Source organism: Ursus arctos, unplaced genomic scaffold, assembly GCF_023065955.2.
Source record: "Ursus arctos isolate Adak ecotype North America unplaced genomic scaffold, UrsArc2.0 scaffold_10, whole genome shotgun sequence".
NCBI lineage: Eukaryota > Metazoa > Chordata > Mammalia > Carnivora > Ursidae > Ursus > Ursus arctos.
Window position 1 is genome coordinate 52,376,164 of NW_026622764.1, and position 20,600 is coordinate 52,396,763.

Here is a 20,600-nt window from a genome sequence, read left to right on the forward strand (position 1 = left end):
TGCACATGCATGCCCCATGCCTGTGGGGGTGGGCAGAAAGGTGCAGAGAGAGAGAACCTCAAGCGGACTCCCTACAGAGTGCAGAGCCCACCCCGGGGCTCAATCGCAAGACCCTGAGATCATGACCTGAGCCGAAACCAAGAGTCAAATGCCCAACCAACTGAGCCCCCCAGGGGCCCCATCTGTGAAGTCTTAAAAAAAGGAAAGCAAATTACCTTTAGTTTACATGTAATAAATTGCCTTTATTGACAAGTGGAATTAATTTTATTGACCTCTGTTCCAGGAGAGGACCGTCAATGTGGTCGTCCACTCTGCCACTCGTGCAGCTGCTCTTACCACCTAGACTATCACCCTGTGCACAGGTCACCGCCCCCCCCCCCACTTCTGCATTTCATTTGCCTCCTGTGCAGGACCATCTTGAACCAGTGATTTGCTGTGCTTGCTTTTCTCATTGTAAGTAAATATTCACTTTTATGCCTATTTTTGTATTTGTGATTTTGTGTTCCTTTTCATCAAGGGGGCCCCCATTTTATGTAAGTTTCATTCCCCACAGAATTGGGTCTGCCCTTTTATACGTCGACTAATGCAGTGCACATTACATAGACAATCCCAATTCATGAGTGTCCCGATAACTCTGGTTCTCGGTTAACCAGAATGTTCTTTGCATAGTACTCGTAGAGGCAAGTAATGAAATTCGAAGGAAAAACCAGATGGTAGGGATTTCTAGTTTTAGAAATGTAGCAACTGTTCTGCCTGGTTCCCAAACTTTTCTCCACCTGTATGCACAGAAGTGCCTGGTTAACATCCAACACTTACCTAGTGTTTACTGTGAGCTGGGCACCTTTTAGTCCTCGGGGGCATGCCAAGGTGGGTACCCTAACTGTACTCACTTACAGATAAGGAAACTGAGGCACAGGGAAGGTCAGCAAATTCCCCAAGTTTACACCTAATATACGGTACAGCTGAGAGCTGACTAGGCCATCAGGTCCAGGATCCAGGGGCCTCACCTGGATCACCTTTATATTGGAAATGATAACTCAGTACCACAGAAACAAAATCTTTACTTCGTTTTGGATCACTCACACAGGGCCATGCATCGCACCCTCACATTGTATTGGGTACGCATGGTGTGACACACAGCCCTCCAGTTAATCCCCACAGGGTAAGTGAAGAGCTCACACAGCTACTAAGTAGCAGAGCATGACTTTAAACCCATGTGGGCCTGCCTCCAAAGGCCATGAACAGAAACACAAGACTCTACAGGCAATTCCAATCCCTCACATGGAGATTTCTTAACCTGAAGTGACAGCCAAACTCCAACGATTTGTAATGAGTTCTCTGAGGCTAGATTGACTAATTAAACGTTCCCTCTTTGCATTTGGTTATTGATCCCTCTCACATTTGGTTATTTATTGGTTCTTCTTAGTGCCATTTAAAAGAAATGAGGAACAAACTACCGTTAGCCCATTTTCCAAATGGATGAAACTGAGACACAGAGACGTTAAGTCACTTGCTGGGACTCGTCCTCCAGAGCCTAGCCCTGGAAACTTCTGCTTTCATCACTAAATACTCCTGCAGAATCTCTGTCTGAGTCTGTCAGAAATAGCTGGCAGCTTTCGATTTTTTTAAGTGGCTTTTAGTTCGTGGAGTAGGTGTACCAGATCTCTGTGCACAAAGGTTAATTAAGCCACTATAAAATGCAAAAGCAGCCAGGTCTTTGTCTCCAAGGTAATAAAATTACAAATGATTCCTGTTCAAAATGAAGCTTATAATAATCTATCGCCAGTGGGTTGTGTGCGTTTTTCTCATTTTAACAACATGTACTTCTCTCTTCATCAGAAACATTAGGTCACAAAAGCCAATCTCATCTACATCTTTACAATGTTGTTTATCATCTTTTGCATGCAGGAGATAAAACTGGTAATGAACCAGCCAAATTGGATCCCGGGGAGGATTTGTACTTACTAAGAATACTTTCAGAATCCATTCAGAATGCCTCTGATTTATCATTAAACCCTCTGAAGCCATTTATTTTGGGGCCAGCTTTTCAGGGATAGCACATCAATTGTGTGCCGGTTATTGGGAATTATAACACAGCTGATGAAGTGTGACAACAGAGTCCGTTGGATTTGCAGTAGATTAGAGGAGGGTGTTACCGAAGTCAGCGGCTATTAAGCCGAAAATGTGTCTGAGCTAAGAGAGCACGAAAATAAGGAAATAGATTCTATCCTGTCATCTGACCTCTCTCCTGTGGTCTCTGACTTGAGCTTGAGTTTCTGCTCCCACAGTTCCTTTTATCTGCCCTGCACTTTTTTTTTTTTTTTTTTTTTGCATCTACTCCCGCCCACTTCCTCTCTCCCTCAAGCAGATATCATATAAAACTAAGAACAGGGGGGCGCCTGGGTAGCGCAGCGGTTAAGCATCTGCCTTCGGCTCAGGGCGTGATCCCGGTGTTCTGGGATCCAGCCCCACATCAGGCTCCTCCGCTATGAGCCTGCTTCTTCCTCTCCCGCTCCCCCTGCTTGTGTTCCCTCTCTCACTGCTGTCTCTCTGTCAAATAAATAAATAAAATCTTAAAAAAAAAAAACAACAACTAAGAACAGGGATGGAAGGTAGATCGATGTTTGTGGCTATGCCATGGCGGGCGGTAAATTGAGCCACACCAGACTCAGTAATGGGCAGAAAAGGGAAGGTGGTATATGACCTGATAAGGTTTTAGCAGATCCATAAAATCCAAAATACCTCACAAACCATGACTCATAGTCTTGTTATACTCACAACTGCATCCATTTGAAGGTATTCAGGTCAGCCTGCCCCTTCCCACAGTCCACATAATATGCTCACGCGAGCTCATGGGAGGGGCAGTGGTGAAGTGTTTCAACCTTTTTGGTGCTATCATCTAAAATTAACCGAGTAGGGGCATCTGGGTGGCTCAGTAGTTAAGCGTCTGCCTTCAGCCCAAGTCATGATCTCAGGGTCTTAGGATTGAGCTCCACTTTGGGCTCCCTGATCAGCGAGGAGTTTGCTTCTCCCTCTGCCGCTCCCCCTACTTGTGTGCTCTCTCTCTCTCAAATAAGTAAAATCTTTAAAATAACATAAAATTAACAATGTACATACTCTGTGATCCAACCATTAAATTTTCTGATTCTATCCTAAGAGGAAAGAAAAAAATGCCCAAGTATGTAAGGATGTATATGTGCAATGGTGTTTATTGCAGCATAATATTTGGTGGTTAATATCTGGTAGCGGACAATTCACATTTCCTGCAATAGGGAAAGGCTGAAGAAAGCATGGAAATTATATACTATGGAATATTATGCAGCTAGTAAAAAGAATAAGTTAGATCTATGTACATGAACCTGGAAGGATGTCCACATAGATCAATAAGTAAAAAAAAAAAAAAAAAAAAAAAGTTGGTTGTACCCTAATGCACACAATACTGTATGAACAAATTTCATATCACCAGCGCTTAGCTTCTCCAGAAGGAGTATCATCACGACAATATCATCTGAGTTTGAGACAGGCTCATCAGTTTATCATAATGCAGAAGTTTGAATCCTAACTTAGGTTGGTTTTAATCTAGCTAGGGAGTGGACTTAATAATATGTACATGCCCTGCCCACGTTTATATTACTCAGGTAATCCTCATGAAATAAAAATATTTTTTATCCTCCAGAGAAATCCCTTAAAGTGGGGCTCCAGGGGAGTGTTAGGTTGAGGTGTAAGATGAAAGAAAGCATTTTAGATATGCTTTTTCAAAATATGGTTTCTTATGTCTTACCCTAGACCTCTTGAGTTTGAATTTCCAGAAGGTTAGAGATAGGAGATGGAGAGGAAGGCCAGACTGTAAAAGTGCTTCAGGTGATCTCACTACTTTTTCCTTCATTTTTGATGCAATTGAAAATAAAGTCTTAAAGTATATGCCCTGCTTCAATTATCAAGAGGCAGCTGTAATGATGTTAGTGACAACAACATTTACAACATGCCAGACATTGATCAAAGGGTATTAGTATAAATGAATCCATTAATTCTCACAACTACCTGCAAGGGAGGTGTTCTTTATTATTATACCCATTTTACAGATGGGAATAGACAGAAAGAATCATGCCCATGATTACAGAGCTAGGTTAGTGGTGGAGCCGGGGTTTCAACCCAGGAAGTCTGGTTTCAGAGTCTAAATGAAGAGATCTGAGCCACAGTAAATGAAATAGGGCAGGCTCATGAGCTCAATGAAACATTTTTAAGCCCAAGTTTCTCATTTATCTTGTCCCTTGGATGAGACCTAAAGAGTTGTTTTATTTCTCAGAGCTCACCTACTGCCATAGTCCTCATCACGGAACTGCTCTTACCCTTTGAATTGTCCAGTGTATCTGGAGAAATGATTCTGAGAAAATATGCTTTTACCATTTTTTCCTCCTTCTTCCCTCAGCTCCTCCTCTGTCATGGAAAGAGCTTCCTTTCATAAGCAGAGAACTGTACTGAATCTTCCATTAGAAGTCAGTGCAAAAATGGGCTGAAATCTCATTATGTCTAGCTCTTTTTTACCATGTTCCTAACAGGTGTCACTTTCCAGACCTATCTTTAAAATTAGCCTATAAGTACTGGCTTCCTCTGAAATCACTTGCTAAGGGGAGGAGGAGGTGAAGGAGACAGGTATATCAATGTTCTTTTCTCAGCTTGTTCTCAGACTAAAATGTGGATATTAAGTCTTTCTTACCTTCAAGAATTATGATGCTGTGGGAAGAAAAATGTTGTAAAAATTAAGGTCAGTTCTGTCACTTTTGAACAGTGTGTACTCTGCCAAGTCATGTAACTTTCTGAACCTTACTTTCATCATTTGTAAAACAGGACAAATAATTGCTGCCCTACTTACTTCATAAGGTTGTTGTGTTTATCCATGTAAGAAACCAGATCTTCTGGCTTCATGTCCATTGGTGTCCATCCCTCCCCCCACCCTCCCTCCATCACCCTTTCATTTCTTCATTCATTCATTCCATATTTATCATACCTCTTCTGAGAGTTAGCTAAGTGAAAGACAAATATTAGGAAGCTGGGGGAAGAAAAGTAGAGATGAACCCCAGATTGGGAAAGGGCACTGAAGGCAGAGACAATGAGGTGATTAAGAACATAGAATGAGCAGGGACCTCCAACAGCCCACAATCCCACATTCTAATATTTTACATGCCATTCCAATTCCTCTGAGGGGAATCATTGTATGTGGCACCAAAAGAACTTTCGAGGTTTCCTTAAGACAGAGCCATCTATCCTTTATCCATGCAGGACTCCTTAGCTGGCATCTTCTATTTTACTTTCTCCCTAGAGCCCTCTGTTATGTACAATAACTAGTGAGCACATGTGGACAAGGCTTACAAGTCAGGCCTGCTCCTCAGATTCAGCCATAGGAAAAGGTACCTGTGGGGTGGTTTAAATCCATGCCTGATATAAAAATAAACCTCAGGTATTACACAATGTATATAGAGATTCTACATGACCCAGAAAAAGATTTAAAGGTAATTAATGGAATGTACCTGGGTATAATGGACACATATTAACAATACTTTGAATTTATAATCCTTTTCCATGTACTGTTAGATTTATCTTTGAAGTACCTTGAAAAAGTGAAAATAAGAGAATAGGAAACATTACTTCACTGACTCGATTTTATAAATAAAGAAACAGAGACTGGAAGAAACGTGGGAGATTACACAATAAAACCAGCAGATGAGTAAGAACTAGATTTGAGGCTTGGATTCCAGGGCAGAGTCGACTTCTCCAACTCAGGTGATTACTGAACACAATGAGTTTTCAAATTGTGGAGGACTTGTCTTCTGACAATACCACTCGCTGATAGTTCAAGAAATAACTCATTCATTTGTTAATCTCACACACGCTTAATTGGGGACAGGGAATGAAAAGTATCTGGAGATGGGGCTGGGCAGGAGGCCAGAACCTCTGTCGCCCTGAAAACCACGTTCAACATCAGGCTTTTATCCTGAGGGCAATGGAAAATCACAGAAGGGTTTTATGCAGGGGAATGTCCTGACCATTTAGCACCAATCACTGTGGTCCCTAGTGGGCCTGACAATAACGGGCAAATCTAGGGAGCAGGAAATACAGCCATAATCATGGTGATAAAAAGCACGCGAGAATGGTGGTGGCAGCTGTAAGAAGCAAAGAGACTGGATCATATCAAAATGTGAGAACCAAGGTGTTCTTTCCCCAGATCCTGCTGTTCCCGGATTTCTCCTTCTAGGATGACTGCAAATGTGTTTCCGGTAGGAAAATCATCCCTGCTTCTTCCCCAGCCTTCCCTAGATCACATTAGGGCCGTGGAACATTCAGGAATGACAGAGAAAGCAGAAGGCCGGGGTCCCCTGGGTCTTTATCACAGCCACCAATTGCCCACAGACACCCGGATTCCAGAGCCCGAGAGCCCGCTGAGGCCACTCGTGCCACGTCGTGACTTCGCCAGCAGCCTGCTGTCCTCGCTAACGAGATTTCGCCACAGTCTCCTCACACCGAGGCCAGGCCTCTCAGCTCTGGCGGCGAGCGCCTGGGTATTTGATAAAACCCCACAGACCTTCGCTCAGCGAACGCTCCACAGGGATAAATACCGCCAGGAGCCCCGGGTCGGCTCACCCTCCCACAAGGCCCAGCGCGGCCCTGGGGCAGCCCCGCCCCGCCGCCTCCCGCAGCCTTATTGGCCTATGCTCCTGCCACTCAGTCGAGTGCCCGCCCCGAGGGCCCGACCTGGAGGCGGGATTCGGGGTCTACTGCGGCGTTGGTGTCTCAGGTCGGCTCTTCCAGGTGCTTCTTTCTACTTGTAATAGTGGTTCTAATTCCTGCTGACGTTTGACGGCCTACAGCCGACTTGCGTAAAGCCTCTCGTGGGTTTCTGACGCCGTGAGATGGACGCGGCAGGGATATTTCAGCTTTACAGGCAGGAGAAGTAAGTCACAGAGGTTGAGGGACTGACTCTCCCTTAGAACCACGTGCTGCGATTTTAGTAATGGTTCCAGGCAGAACTGTGTTTTCAGGTTGGTAACACTGGCTCAGTGGTTAAACTGTTCTGAACTTATTTCCTCATCCGTGAAATGGGGGAAATAATAGCCACCTTGTGAAGCTGGTGTGGAGAGTACATAAAATAGCAAGAGAAGAATCGAGCACAAGGCCTGGCCTGTGGTAGGTTGTTCGTGAATAGGATGTGTGTAGCCTCAAAAATTCCCAGGTCTTCTGACTTCCAGCCTGGCACACTTTCAGCTAAACCAGTCTCGGATCCTGAGAGCTCAGAGGGTTCAGGGACATCTTCAAGGGGTTCAGTGAGTTCTCACATAGGAGAAACACCGCAGGAAAACACTCCCCGGAGGCAAATACTAAACATTATTTTTACTACTACTATCAATAATGTTATAATATATTTTTTGTCAGTTTTTGCCAGGCATTGTTCTAAGTGCTGTCTGTTTAGTCTTCACAATGACCTGAGTTACATCCTATTAAAATTCTCACTTTATAGATGAGAAACTGAGGCATAGAGAGGTTAAATAACATATTCATGTTTAAAAAGCTAAAAATTGTCAGAGCTGAGGTTTAAACCCAACCAATCTAGCTCATAAAGCCACATATTTGTGCTTTACACCCTGTATGACAAACTGGGTTTGGACAAGAGCTCTCTTTGGTAATGAATACTTTTTTCACTATCTACAAGATGCCTCTGACTTTTTTAAAACTCCTGAAGGGCAGAAGGAAGAGAAGCAGAACAAAACAGAGAGAGGAAACTAAGCCCTTTAGACAGACTACATATGGACTGATGATTAGAAACCCAAGTATAAGCTCTATGTTTGGAATTCTGTTCTAGCTGAGTGCTTTGGACTGTCACATCCCACAGTGTCTCCATGGAAGTGCCCACTATGGAAGAATGGCTGAATGACATGGTCGGAATGGAATGTAGCAGTCATCTTATCTGACCACACAGATACCTGCCAGGAGAGGAATGCCTCACTTCCTCATGATAATTTTGAAGACTTTCTGAGAAGGTGATAATATTATCCAATTACCTCACAATCACAAGGTGCACTGCAGTGACTGCAAACTCTGTGTGCCTCATTCAGCAAGTGTCACAGAACAAGGAAAAAGAAAGATTGAGAGGGAGGTGGGACCTGGTAGCTGGGAGGAGACCAAGGACTCAAACTGAAGGTTAAATCCTGTGAGATGGGAGCAGGGATTTGACTGGAGGACAAAAAAGAATAATACCTATAGGGGAAAGCAACAAACAGTTCTCCCTGGGAACCAGGTCAGAGTTCTTGCTAAAGTGACATTGGCTTCTATCGCTAATGGTGGCCTTGAACTACACAATACCCTTCTCCTTGTCTAGACCAGCATTGACTCTTGCCTAATAAAACTACCCAAGGTCTTGGGCTTCACCCCTCTCATCTGGCTTCTCCTCCTCCACCTTTCCGGTAAGCCTGGGAAATAGGAAGTATGAAGAGAGAGCTGAATGGAGGCTAAGTTTTGAGAGATATTAGATGATGTTTGAACCTGACTTAGAGGATCCTGTGTTCCCATCCCCTTTTCTGTCCAGGCCTTTTGTGGGGACAAAAATCACCCATCTCTGGGGCTGGGAAATAGAAGAGGTACATAGACAACATCAGACAAATGGGTGGTGCTGGGGGTTGGGTCTCAAGTGTCAACATCCTGAGATGATATTCTGAGTGACCAGAGAAAATGCAGTCTCTATTAAGGAGGGAAAACTAGGGCAATCCTGGTAGAGAAGTATTGGTTGTGAGATTTTAGCAGTGTAATTACCCCATAGACAGGAGATGAGGCAAGACGCTGGGAGCTAATGCCACCATTTGCTTGGAAAATGGAGTAGGGGTGCCATGAGCAATAAAGTCTTAGAGGCTGTGGATCAGACAGTTCAGAGGACAGCTCAGGCCTGTGGGTGTTGGCCCCATGGGACAGGAGCAGGGCAGTGGAGTTAAAGACCTAGGGACAATAGCCAAACAGGTGACTCTTTTTCCAGAAATGAAGGGAATTCACCAACCACCATCCCACAAGCTTCTCCATCCCTACCAACTGGTGATTTTCTTTATGATGTGAATACTACCTGCTGTGCTGCTTAGTTTTCATTCAAAGAATGTACATCTGCTTTATTTTATGCACATTTACTTTGTGCTGGGCTTTTATTAATTGTCTATGAAATGCTAACCTTTCATAAGTGATCCTAAAAAATCTTATTTCTGCATAGCACTCTCAACATTTATGATCTTAGGGAGAATGTAAGAAGCAGGGGGCTTAGCAGACCCTTCTGAATAGCTTTGAAGGTATAAGACAGGGAGACCCAAGCCAAGATAAGGAAGACAGTTCTTTAATTTGGAATCTGGAACATTTAAAGATAGACACTTTAATGTTCACCTTGGCACGATCATTAGCTAGTGGATTTTCTAAGTATTGGATTGACACATGTGAAGTGCTGATACTCAGTCATTTTTGATGCACAAAAGTGATAACTTCATATGGCTAAATCTTATAGAATCTTGAATATATGAGGGAATGTTTAACTTAGTTGATTGAAGGGAAAAGATTGAGGAACTTTGGGGGTCTAGATCTCTGTAGAGTGAGTATTCCTAATTGTAAACAGTCCATTAAAAATAGTCTTGCAGGATTTCTAATTAAAAACTCTAGTTTTATTCATTTACTCATTCATTGTAACAACAACAAGAATCATTGAGCATCTCCTATGGCTCAGTCACTGTGTTAGAGACAGAATAAAATGATGGTACCTGTCCTGAAGATGCACACGGAATAGGAGTAACAGCATTATGGGGAGAGGCCCTGGGGGAGAGCAGCACAGAGAAATAGCTATGAGGGTAGGATTTTGGGGAAAGAAAGGAGGGTGTGATCTTATTAAAAAGTTTTGATATGGGAGAGAAAAACTATAATTAACCAAATGGTCAAGGCAAGAAAGAACATTCCACACAGAAAAGGGCAGAGATGACCACATGATTTAAAGAAACAATTTGTGCTTAGAGTGACTATAAATTTATTAAATCTACAGAAAGACATTTCTCAAAGGGCTTTAAGCATCTCAAAGTCAGGTGCCATGTTGTATTCATGTTCATAGATGCTGTGTGAGTCTAGGACAGTGCCTAGCACAAAGTAGGTGCTCACTAGATGTTGAATTAAACTGATCTGGAAAAATAAGATTGAAGTTGAAGTTTACCACATATTTAAAAGAACCTTTCTTCTCCCCTATTCACTTTAGTCCAAACTGATGAAGTTTCAGTGTGTTCTTTGAAATGTTACATAAGAAAACGTATACTTCAGCTTATCTCTGAAAAGAGATGTTATATAACCATTTAATTTGTGTGTATAAGTAGATAACAGAAATATGTCTTGCTTTAGGGACTTTTTAAGTTCCTTATTTGGAATATTTACTGTATACTCTCTATAGGCAAGGCAATATACCGGGCCTGGGAACACAGTGGTGAGTAAACCAAATATAGCCCCTGCATTCAAGGAGCTTAATATTTTGTAGATTAGACAGTTACTAAACAAATAATTAAATATTTTCTAATTATAATTTGTATAAATAAAATAGAAAACCACATATAGATGCCATGGGGATTTATAACAGGGGACATAGACTAGTCTGATAGTGATTGGAAAGGTGCTCAATCAGAGTTTCTTTAAGGAATAAACATTTAAGCCGAAATTATATGAAGAGAAAGTAAGAGTGTTCTAAGCAGAGGGAACAGTATATGTGAGGTCCATGAAGAAGGGGAAACTGACCTTCTAACAGATGTGATTATGGGACTGTGACTGTATATTGATAAAAACATCTTGTATGATCCTTATGAAGTATAATTGATTTATCTGTCATTTTAATCTAGAAGAACCTAGCCCATGAGGAGGAAGCCCACTTTATTCCTTTATTCCAGCACATATTAAATAATCACTATGTGCCTGACACTTTACCAGGTACTGGAAATTAAAGTGTGAAAAACTTCATGAGCCTCTAGAAGTTCACAGCCTTATGGGGAAACAGGTGAACCAACACACCATTACAATACACTGTGGTTGTTTCTATGTGTTAGGAAGAACACCCAGTGCACAGGAAAGATGTAATCATGTTTGCCTGGCAGAGTCAGGGGTGTCTCTCAGATGAGCTAGCCTCTGAAGGATGAGGGCATTCCAGGGAGTAAGAGCAGCATGTGAGGAGAAGGCATGATGGACCTGGGGAGGAACAATGAGTCATACCTGGGCTATTGGGACTGAGAAGGGAATGGGAAAGGAGGTGAAGTTAGAAAGGTGGGCAGAAATTAGATCTTGAAGCATCTCAGAAAGTCTTTATTTTATTCTGTAGACTATAAGAAGACTACACAGGAGAATGGGAGAGATGGAGGAATCTCGACCACCTGCAAGGCTTATAACTCAGTGCTCCTCTCACTTATCTTTCAGATAAGGACCACTTCTTATCTTTCAGACTTTAGCACATAATCACTAGAAGTGCTGACTTGTGCATAAGCTCTTGGGGTTCTTCATCACCAAATCATTGGTATTCTTAGGACTTTATACTCTTACAGCCAAAGAGAACTCTCTGCAAAGGCAAAAAAAAAAAAAAAAAAAAAAAAAAAACCCTCAAGGAAATAAATAAATAATTTATCAAGCCCCAGTCCTTCCCAAACATCTCCTCCTTTCTCATGCCCCCACCTTGTATAGCTAAAGCAATAATAGCCACCATGCATTATGTCATTACTGTACATCTATAGCCAGATAAGTACATAACCACCAGAGGGCAATGAAAATGGCCATAAAGGCACAGAGTAGTAATTATTTTCGCATTAGCACCAGCCACAGTAATATTAACATAGAATAATTACTATTCCTAACCTCATAGCTATGCTATCACCTCTACATGTCTTGCAGGAGTAGATTGATGAATGGCGGGGGAGGAATAAGCAACAATAAGGCAGTTGTGCAATGAGACCCCTGCATCCTGACTATGCCTGTGGGCCATCAGCCATGACGGTGCTGGAAAGCCAGTGGGAGAACTTGGTTTTGATTACCATGGATCTAGACATCCCCAGGCAGAAACTGCAATTCAGCTCCCCTTTCTTTGGGCCCCCAGGAAGTGAGCATTTGAGTGGGAGCAAAGCTACAGCAGTAATAACATAGCAGGCAGAGTCCTTTGCATTTATATCTTGTTACTCTGCCTATCACTAGGCAACCATTCTTCGTGCTTAAAACTACACTTCTTTCTACGTTGTAACACCTTATTCTTTGAAGTAACCACTCTGGTTTGCAGTGTTCTAGGAGATATCCATTCTATTTACTTGTGTGTAAGTCAACCACAATAAAAAACCAAGTGTTTTGAATCTCCAGCCTGATATAGGAGCGTCTCTGTGTTCTCCTAGCATCATGTTAGAGCATGGATCATAAACTTCATTTACAATTGCCTATTTGCTTGTCCATTTCTCCCTCCAGAATGAGTTCCTGGAGGGCAAGTACTCTATCTTGTCTATGCTTATAGCCACATCCCTAGCACAATACCTGGCTACTTGGGCAACACTCCATAACTGTTGGTTGGATGGATGGATGGACAGACGAATGAATGAATGTTTTCCCTGCAATTCGAGTTTGGTGGTCAAAAGTGTGATTATTTGGTTTAAAGAGCAAGCCAACCTAACTGAATATACTTGGCTAGGAGAAATTGGGCAAAATGTAAGATAAAGCGCACTCAGCCTCTCTGACTGGGTAGGTGTGATGTGGATGAGCCAGGTGCCAGCTGGAGAGGAAAAGCCATTTTACTCTTCTGACTTGGAGCGTCATATGACTTACCCAAGGATCTGAATAGCAGAACCACAATGAGCAAAATGGCTCATTATTTCATAGACAAGGAAGGGGAGCTATTTCCAAGTAACTGTGTCTTAAGCTGGATACCCTAGAAACAGAGCTAGAGACAAGGAGTCTTATCTAAGTGATTTATTGAGGACCTGCTTTCAGAAGATGGGGTGAGAGGAGCAGAAAAAGGCAGGGGAAATGCCAACATGTGCATCCAGCTTGGCACTAGCTGCAGTTTGATTACCATGAGCTTTAGGATTGGTGCCATCTTAAGGCTCTGTTTTTCCTATGAATCAGTCACTAGTTATGAGCTCTCCCTTGGGAGCAGGGAACCATAACTACCTGGTGGACACAGCTTTTGTGTCAGTGGAGGGCAATTCTCTGGAGAAGGGGGCACCTGCGAGCTGTCAGCACTCAATTCCCAGAGCTGGGGGATGGGTGCAGTGGCTGTTAAAAGTAGTCTGGGTATGGCACCAACAGCATCTACTGGAATTGTATTGTGTGAAGTAATGTTGATTGTAGTGATCACTACCATATATTGAGCACTTACTATATACCAAGTGCTGTGCTAAATGTTCTCTCTATATCTATCTATCTACCCATATAGTCCTTAGAATACAGCTATTAAATAGGTAATATACCACCATTTCCATTGGACTGATGAGGAAACTCAGAAAATACCGTATTTCATGCTTAAAATATTTCCTTTCTGCGTCTGCATTCCTATGGATAGAACCGGGATATTGCACACCCATCTGGCCTAAATTCCATGCATTCATTCAATTCATGAATTCCACCAATGCTTTTGAGCACCTATTACAAACCACAACTCGACCTAGGCCCTAGGGAGATATCAGTGAACCGATAGTCTTGGACCCTATTCTCAAAGGGTAGAACTAAGCCTCAGACCCAGTTCTAATACCCATATGACCAAATTTAAAAATACTGTTTGGAAAAAAAATGTTTGGACACCTGTTGTGTACATTCTGCTCCATCACGCCTTGGTCAAGAAAAAATCTAGACCCCAGGCATCTGTAACAATCCCCTTGAATTCCTCACATAAACGCACTTCTGGGTTGGGAAAATCAGTTTTCAAGATTTTGTACAAACCAAGCACTGTAGGCCCTTTCCCTGTGTGTGGAAGAATTGAGCTTGGTCCAAATCCCCTTCCAGCTCTCAACAGCCTAGGTTTCCTTCTTCTCATTCACCCTGCTCTTGGCCAAATCCTTTGTAGGGGACTGTCATGGTCAATGTCACATGTCCACTTGGCCAGGCTGTAGTCATTTATTGAACACTAATTTAGGTGTTGCTGTAGAGGTGTTTTGTAGATGTGATTAAGAGCTACTTAAATTGATTTTAAGTAATGATTATCTTTGATAATCTGGGTGGGCTTTATCTAATCAGTTGACAGGCCTTTAGAGCAAAACTGAGGTTTTCGTGAGAAAGAAAAAATTCCATCTGTGGACTACAGCATCACCCCCTGCCCAAGAGTTTCCGGTTTGCTACTGACCTGACTTAACGGATTTCAGACTTGCCAGTTATCCTCATATTCCATTAAGCCAATTCCTTGAAATAAATCTTTCTCTCTCTGTCTTTGTCTCTGTCTCTCTCCATATATGCATATGTGTATATATATACACACACATTTACAATATGCATACATATATGTATACAAAATCTCCTATTCTCTGTCTCTCTATGCATATGTGTATATATATACATATATGTGCACTATAAATATACTATAGGTAGCATATTATATAATCTTCTACTAGTTCTATTTCTGTTGAGGACTCTGAAGGACACAGGGACCCCCCCCATGTCCTTTTTTTTCTTATAATATTGTGTGGTGTGATCAGTCTCGTATCTTGTGATGTGTATAGTTAAGGCCCGCATCTGTTTACTAGTAGGCAGATGAAGCACATACTCTAAGAATCAATAATGCAGGGACACAAAAACATGAAAAAAGTTCAGCTTGATTCAGTTAACTTGTCCAGAATTTTGCAATCAGAAAATCTAGGATTTTTTGGGGCGCCTGGGTGGCACAGCGGTTAAGCACCTGCCTTCAGCTCAGGGCGTGATCCTGGCGTTATGGGATCGAGCCCCACATCAGGCTCTTCCGCTATGAGCCTGCTTCTTCCTCTCCCACTCCCCCTGCTTGTGTTCCCTCTCTCACTGGCTGTCTCTATCTCTGTCGAATAAATAAATAAAATCTTTAAAAAAAAAAAAAAAAAGAAAATCTAGGATTTTTACATACATGTAGTTCTGTGTTTTACACTGTGCTTGGTTTAAAATTTTTGTCTATATATGGGTGGGAGGGACCATATCTTTTCATGTTAGGACGTAAAGGTATTTATCAAGCTCTGTGTGTCCCCAAGTAAAATGTAAGCTCTATGAGGTCAGAGGCCAAGTCTTGGTTTTTTTGTGACCCTATAGTACCTATGTGGAGCTTAACAGAGACCCACACGTACAGGACATGCTGAGTCAATATATTTTCATTTTGTTTTTTTTTTTTTTTTTATTTATTTTTTTTTTTTTTTTTTTTTTTTTTAAAGATTTTTTATTTATTTATGTGACAGAGAGACAGCCAGCGAGAGAGGGAACACAGCAGGGGGAGTGGGAGAGGAAGAAGCAGGCTCATAGCGGAGGAGCCCGATGTGGGACTCGATCCCGGTACGCCGGGATCACGCCCTGAGCCGAAGGCAGACGCTTTAACGACTGCGCTACCCAGGCGCCCCTCATTTTGTTTTATTCTCCAGAATATGTTACCTTTGAGAAATGGGAAACAGTCTCAGAGAAATGTAGGTTGGTTTTAGGCAAATCAATTTGCCATCTCTGAGGGAGAGGCTGCTTCCTCAGTATGGCTGGAGATTTATATCTGAAAAGCATTTCAGAGACTAGCCTTTCTCTTGTTTCTCTGTTCATTGGTGGGGAGCAGATGACTGATACGCATCAGGCTTTGCAAGCATTTTAAGAGAGATTAGTTTTCACAACAGCCACTTAAGCTGTCCTAAGATAGCAAGAAGCATTGCAGGCAGTGGGAGGAATTAAAAGGAACTTTTGCTGAGACTCAGTCTAGACTCTTTCTTGAACACAACCTGAAATAGTGGTGTGGTGTGTAAACAGCAGGAGTCCAATAAATCTTTGACCATGGGTTGACTGATTATTGACCCCTGGCTTATTAACACCCTTGGTGGAGAAAATAAGGAGAGGTCAAGGTCCAAATTGGAGCTCTTTTTGAGGCCTCCTGGAGAGCACTTTCATTTATCACCTTTCACAGAAATTATTTGGAAACAACATGACAATTATCCCAGACAGATGTTTGTGTGTATGAAGTAGGAGACTGTTGAGTCATCCAAGATACTCCAAGCAAATGGGCAATACTTCGGAGAAGGACAGATGTTCACCATTAGCTCTAGGTTGACCGAGTTCAGCACCACGTAGGGGCTGCTTATTGCTGTGGACACCTGACCTGAACCTTCCTCATGGTCTGAACCTTCCTCTGACCATTGAACAATATTCACTCTTTCTTGAACACAACCCATAATAATGATGTAATGGGTAAACAGCAGGTGTCCAATACATCAGTGTTCATAGGCCAGCTGAGATGTGACCCCTGGATTATCAGTACCCTTGATAGAGAAAGTAAGGAGAGATCCATGTCCTTACACAAATAACTTCAGCTTCAAGTGAGAATTTGTCAACTTGAAAAGAGAAAGCATAATTATTCTGATCATAAACGAGGGACTTCAAGTTGAGTCTAACCTGTGATGTGAAACTTCCATTAACCTGAGTGTGCACCCTGGGGTCTCTCCTCCCTGACCAAAGATGAAAAATAGTGTACACCCTGACATTGCAGAAACAGAGGCTAGATTTCAAGGCCCAAGAAAAATGTGAGGACAGATTTCCAGAATAAGCAGGTTAAGAGAATCAAATAATAAAACATCTCTGTGTGACAGTGTCCCAAACACACTGAAAAGACAAAGCCTCCTTCTCTCATGGGTCTCTGGAAGCTGCTTCTCTACTGCACTAATTCTGCCACTTTCCCACTTGTCTCTACTTCCTGCCTTCTCTCTTTCCATCCATTCCCCTCCACACTGGCCAGAGTGAATCTGTTTATGCCCTTTCCCCATGTAGAGTCTTTGAAGTAAAAGCCCAAATCCATCACAGGTTACTCAGAACTAGCCCCAGCCTCTTTCTAGGCACATCCCCTCACTATGCCTTCCTCCACAGATTCTTTGGTCACATGGAACAGTTTCACATTCTTTTCATGACTCCTTGTTCTTTCAGCTTCCAGGCCTGAAATGCCCTCAGCAAAGCTTTCAGAAGCTCACCAACCCTTCCAGGCCCAGTTCAAATGGGGGCCCCATCTCCTCAGGCTGAGTCCATCTTTCCTCTTTCCTAATCCCCTTACTTTCTCTGTACTGTTGTACTCTCATTATTTATGTAGTACATTCACACTTGAATTCTCACCAGAGTGTGAGGTCCTCAAAGCCACGGGCAGTGTTTTATTATTTTTTAAAACTCTCTGTGCATTTGGTACTTGTCATTTAGTAGGTCCTCAATAGAGTTGGATAAATGAATCAAATAATTAACCCAGCAACTTCGATCTCCAAGCCTGACCTACTGACCTTCAACTCCTACTTGGGTATTTCTCTCAAGCATTCTCCATTTGACTGTTGCTCTGAAAATCCACACTCATTTCTACATCTGATTTTTACCTCCACCTCATATTTCCATATATTCTGTGTATTCGTGGTGCCTTCAATGCATAATCTGTACTCCTAATCCAGGAAATAAGCTTCTCAAAGACTGTGTAGCATCCAGCATTAAACAGTGAATACTATTTAAGTCAACAATTTGTGATATTTCTCTGTCCTTCAATTCTGTGCTCTGAAAAAAAGAGATAATGGCACACAGAATCAAAGCATGGCTCTGAATTCCAGGAATATCCACTGTTAGAGAGGTGGGGTCTTGGACCTACTTACTGCCTTGCTGTACTTGTTCTCCATCCACTGCTGGCTGGTGGCCCTCCAATATACAAGGACCCCACTTTGGTGCCTTGTTTGGGGAAGGGCTGATTAGTGACCTCCCAGAAGTCAGGTGCAGCCCTTGGGCCAAGAAAGAAGCAAGAAACATGCTGTGACACCCCACCAAGTCTCCAAAGACCTTGCTTAGTAGGGGTGGGGTGCGGTACTTTACTCTTCAGAATAGAATCATGTGTATAACCGAGGTGTGATTCGGCATGAATCAACGTTCAGAACAAGCAATAACAAACGAGAGCTTTTTGTCATTGCTGTAGCTCCATGAACAAGATTATCTAAGCAATTAGAGGATTATTATTGTCCACAGTCAGGAGAGAAGTGTCAGAATGAGAAGCAGTGACATGGTGGATAATTTATTAGATGTTGAGTGGCTGTTTTTACTCTGTCCAGGCCTTTGTGAGAGAAATATCCAAATGCCACAAGTATATTCCCAGGGAGCCACAGGGTGGCAGGAGCCCAGGATGTGGGAACATAATTGCCTTTTATCTGCTCTGATTCAGGCTTTATCAAATCTTTTGGCTCCCAAAGCATTCTGTAGCAGAAGTGTTCATGATGTTCCAGCCCTGGGCCCATTGTGTCGGTCCTGCTGGGCACGCAAGAACCCAAGGATCTGTGGAGCCTTCCAGCCCCTTCTTCCTCCTAGGCCTCACAGTCTGTGCTGCCTACACTTCCGATAAGCTCTGACCAGACTCCTCTCTGAGTTCTTTGGAGGCTCCAGCCTTGTCTCCTTTCACTCCAGATTGATTTCTTCTGGGCTCTCTGCCTGTGAGAGACTACAAGGATAATGACAAACAACTACTGGTGGTAAAGATGAATTTTGCCCCCTTAGGAGAGAGCGGTGGGGCATGAAGGCCTTTGTAAGACTGAACATCCACCTGTCCACTAGTCCATCTGTCTGTCCATCCATCCATCCTTACATACATACATACGTACATACATATATTCATCTATATGTACATACATACAGAGTAAAGCTCTGTTGTGCTCAGTCTGCTCAGAGACCAGGGAGATTTTGTGCTGAGATAGCTCACAGTGGAGAGGAATACAGACTGGAAACCACATAAGCATCAGAGATCATTCCCCTCTCCCATCAGCTTGGAGGCTCTAAGAAGACACGGAGACACCAGCACACTCCCCAATGACCAAGCAATAGTTTAAACATGAAGTTTCAGTCTCCCAGGAAGATTTAAATAAGTGAACCATCTGTTGCCAGTGTTCAGTCTTATAAAAGACACTCTAAGATCTATGGTGACCAGCAAAAGCTAGTGGTGACCGGAGGCATTCAAGGGTCTCTGTCTTGTCTATGTTTTCTCACACCAAGGCCCATACTTTCCCCACACTCCCACACTCCTAAACACACACACCCTTTCCATTTGCACCAGCCGTATGCAGGTATTGAGCTATCCAACACAATGGGCTGTGTCATACCTTTGTTGTCCTTCTGTTCTGTCTTCCAGGGCCTGGTGAGACCTCGGCAGCTCCTGGGCAGAGTCTGCCACCTCCATCGCTGTGCCCTATCCATGTCTTCCTTGCACAAGCACTTCGGTGTGTGTGTGTGGTCGCAGGTCGCCTAGTGACTGTGTATGCAGAGCTCACTCATCTCATCCTTAGGGCCCGGAACAAGAGCCATGAAGTTTTGAAAAGTAAGTAATGTTAAATATTCAAGTGTCATTAATTTGTTGTTCATTATATTTCTCTCATATTCATTCATTCATTCATTCATTCATTCAATTTCAGATGTTTATTGAGCACCTACTGTGTGCCAGGCAGTATGCTCAATCCAGCTTTCATGGTCTCTTTCCTTAAAAATATTCTCAACAAGCATCTTAAAATTAACCTTGGAGGGTTGTGCTAATAGTGTGTGTTCAAGTTTTGGGGTGAGTAGCAGAAAAAAATACCATCTTATATTTACGGAAGTGATTTATATTTTTTACAAAGCACTTTACAATCTTTGGTCAAGCCACTCATGGTTAAGTAGGGTTTTGCTCATTCCTCCTCCAGGGGACCATGGGAGGCAACATGGTTCTAAAATCTGAGCTGTGTGTCCTCTCTGGAGCAAACATATGTGTTCACCAGCTCCTGATGCCACTTTGAAACGGGGATGGGTGACAGATGGCATTTGTGCCACTCCAAGCATTGTAGGTGGCACTCAGCCACTCTGCTGCATTACTATCGCTTTGTACATTTTCTTCCTTTCCCTTCTTTCTCTTTCCTCTTTGCTGTCTTTCTTTTCCCTTCCCCTTTCTCTCTTTCAGATGACTTTATCATCCCATACATAGGTACCCTTGGGCATTACTTAGCATCTGACATTTGACTTCCCTTCATTCCTAGGCTGGATTACACCCGAACTCCAGAATGTAAAGTGGGGGGAGGGGAGGGTCAGAACTGGTCCAGCCTGTGTGTCCCTCAGGCTGTTGATGACTCCATTCCATGCCAGACACCCTGAGGTGAATGAGCTGAACCAGCCACTCAGCCTGGGACATCAACAAGGAAGGACCCAGGAAAGGGACAGTATGGCTTTGTCTAGTTTAAGCAGAAGAACTTGAAAGATATATTCAGCTCCGTGTAGACAAAGGCCTGCTAACGGAGTCTAGGCTTTCTGCTTAGGGTTTCACACCATTGCAAAGTCAGGGAATAGGAGCAGAAAGGCAATGCTTGCTTTCACCCATCACATACAGAAAACCCCCCTTATCCCAGCATTAATTTCTCCAAACC

General features: G+C 42.8%; 1 protein-coding gene across 1 annotated transcript in view; it reads left to right on the top strand.

Annotated features, from left to right (window-relative positions):
• The window catches only part of LOC130543007 (uncharacterized), a 24,525-nt gene continuing 3,925 nt past the window's right edge, over positions 1 to 20,600 (top strand). The window contains exons 1-2 of the mRNA XM_057308471.1: positions 1 to 453; positions 19,343 to 19,528. Of these exons, the coding sequence (XP_057164454.1) occupies positions 297 to 453; positions 19,343 to 19,528 (343 nt within the window). The 5' untranslated portion in view covers positions 1 to 296. The remainder of the gene's footprint in view (positions 454 to 19,342; positions 19,529 to 20,600) is intronic.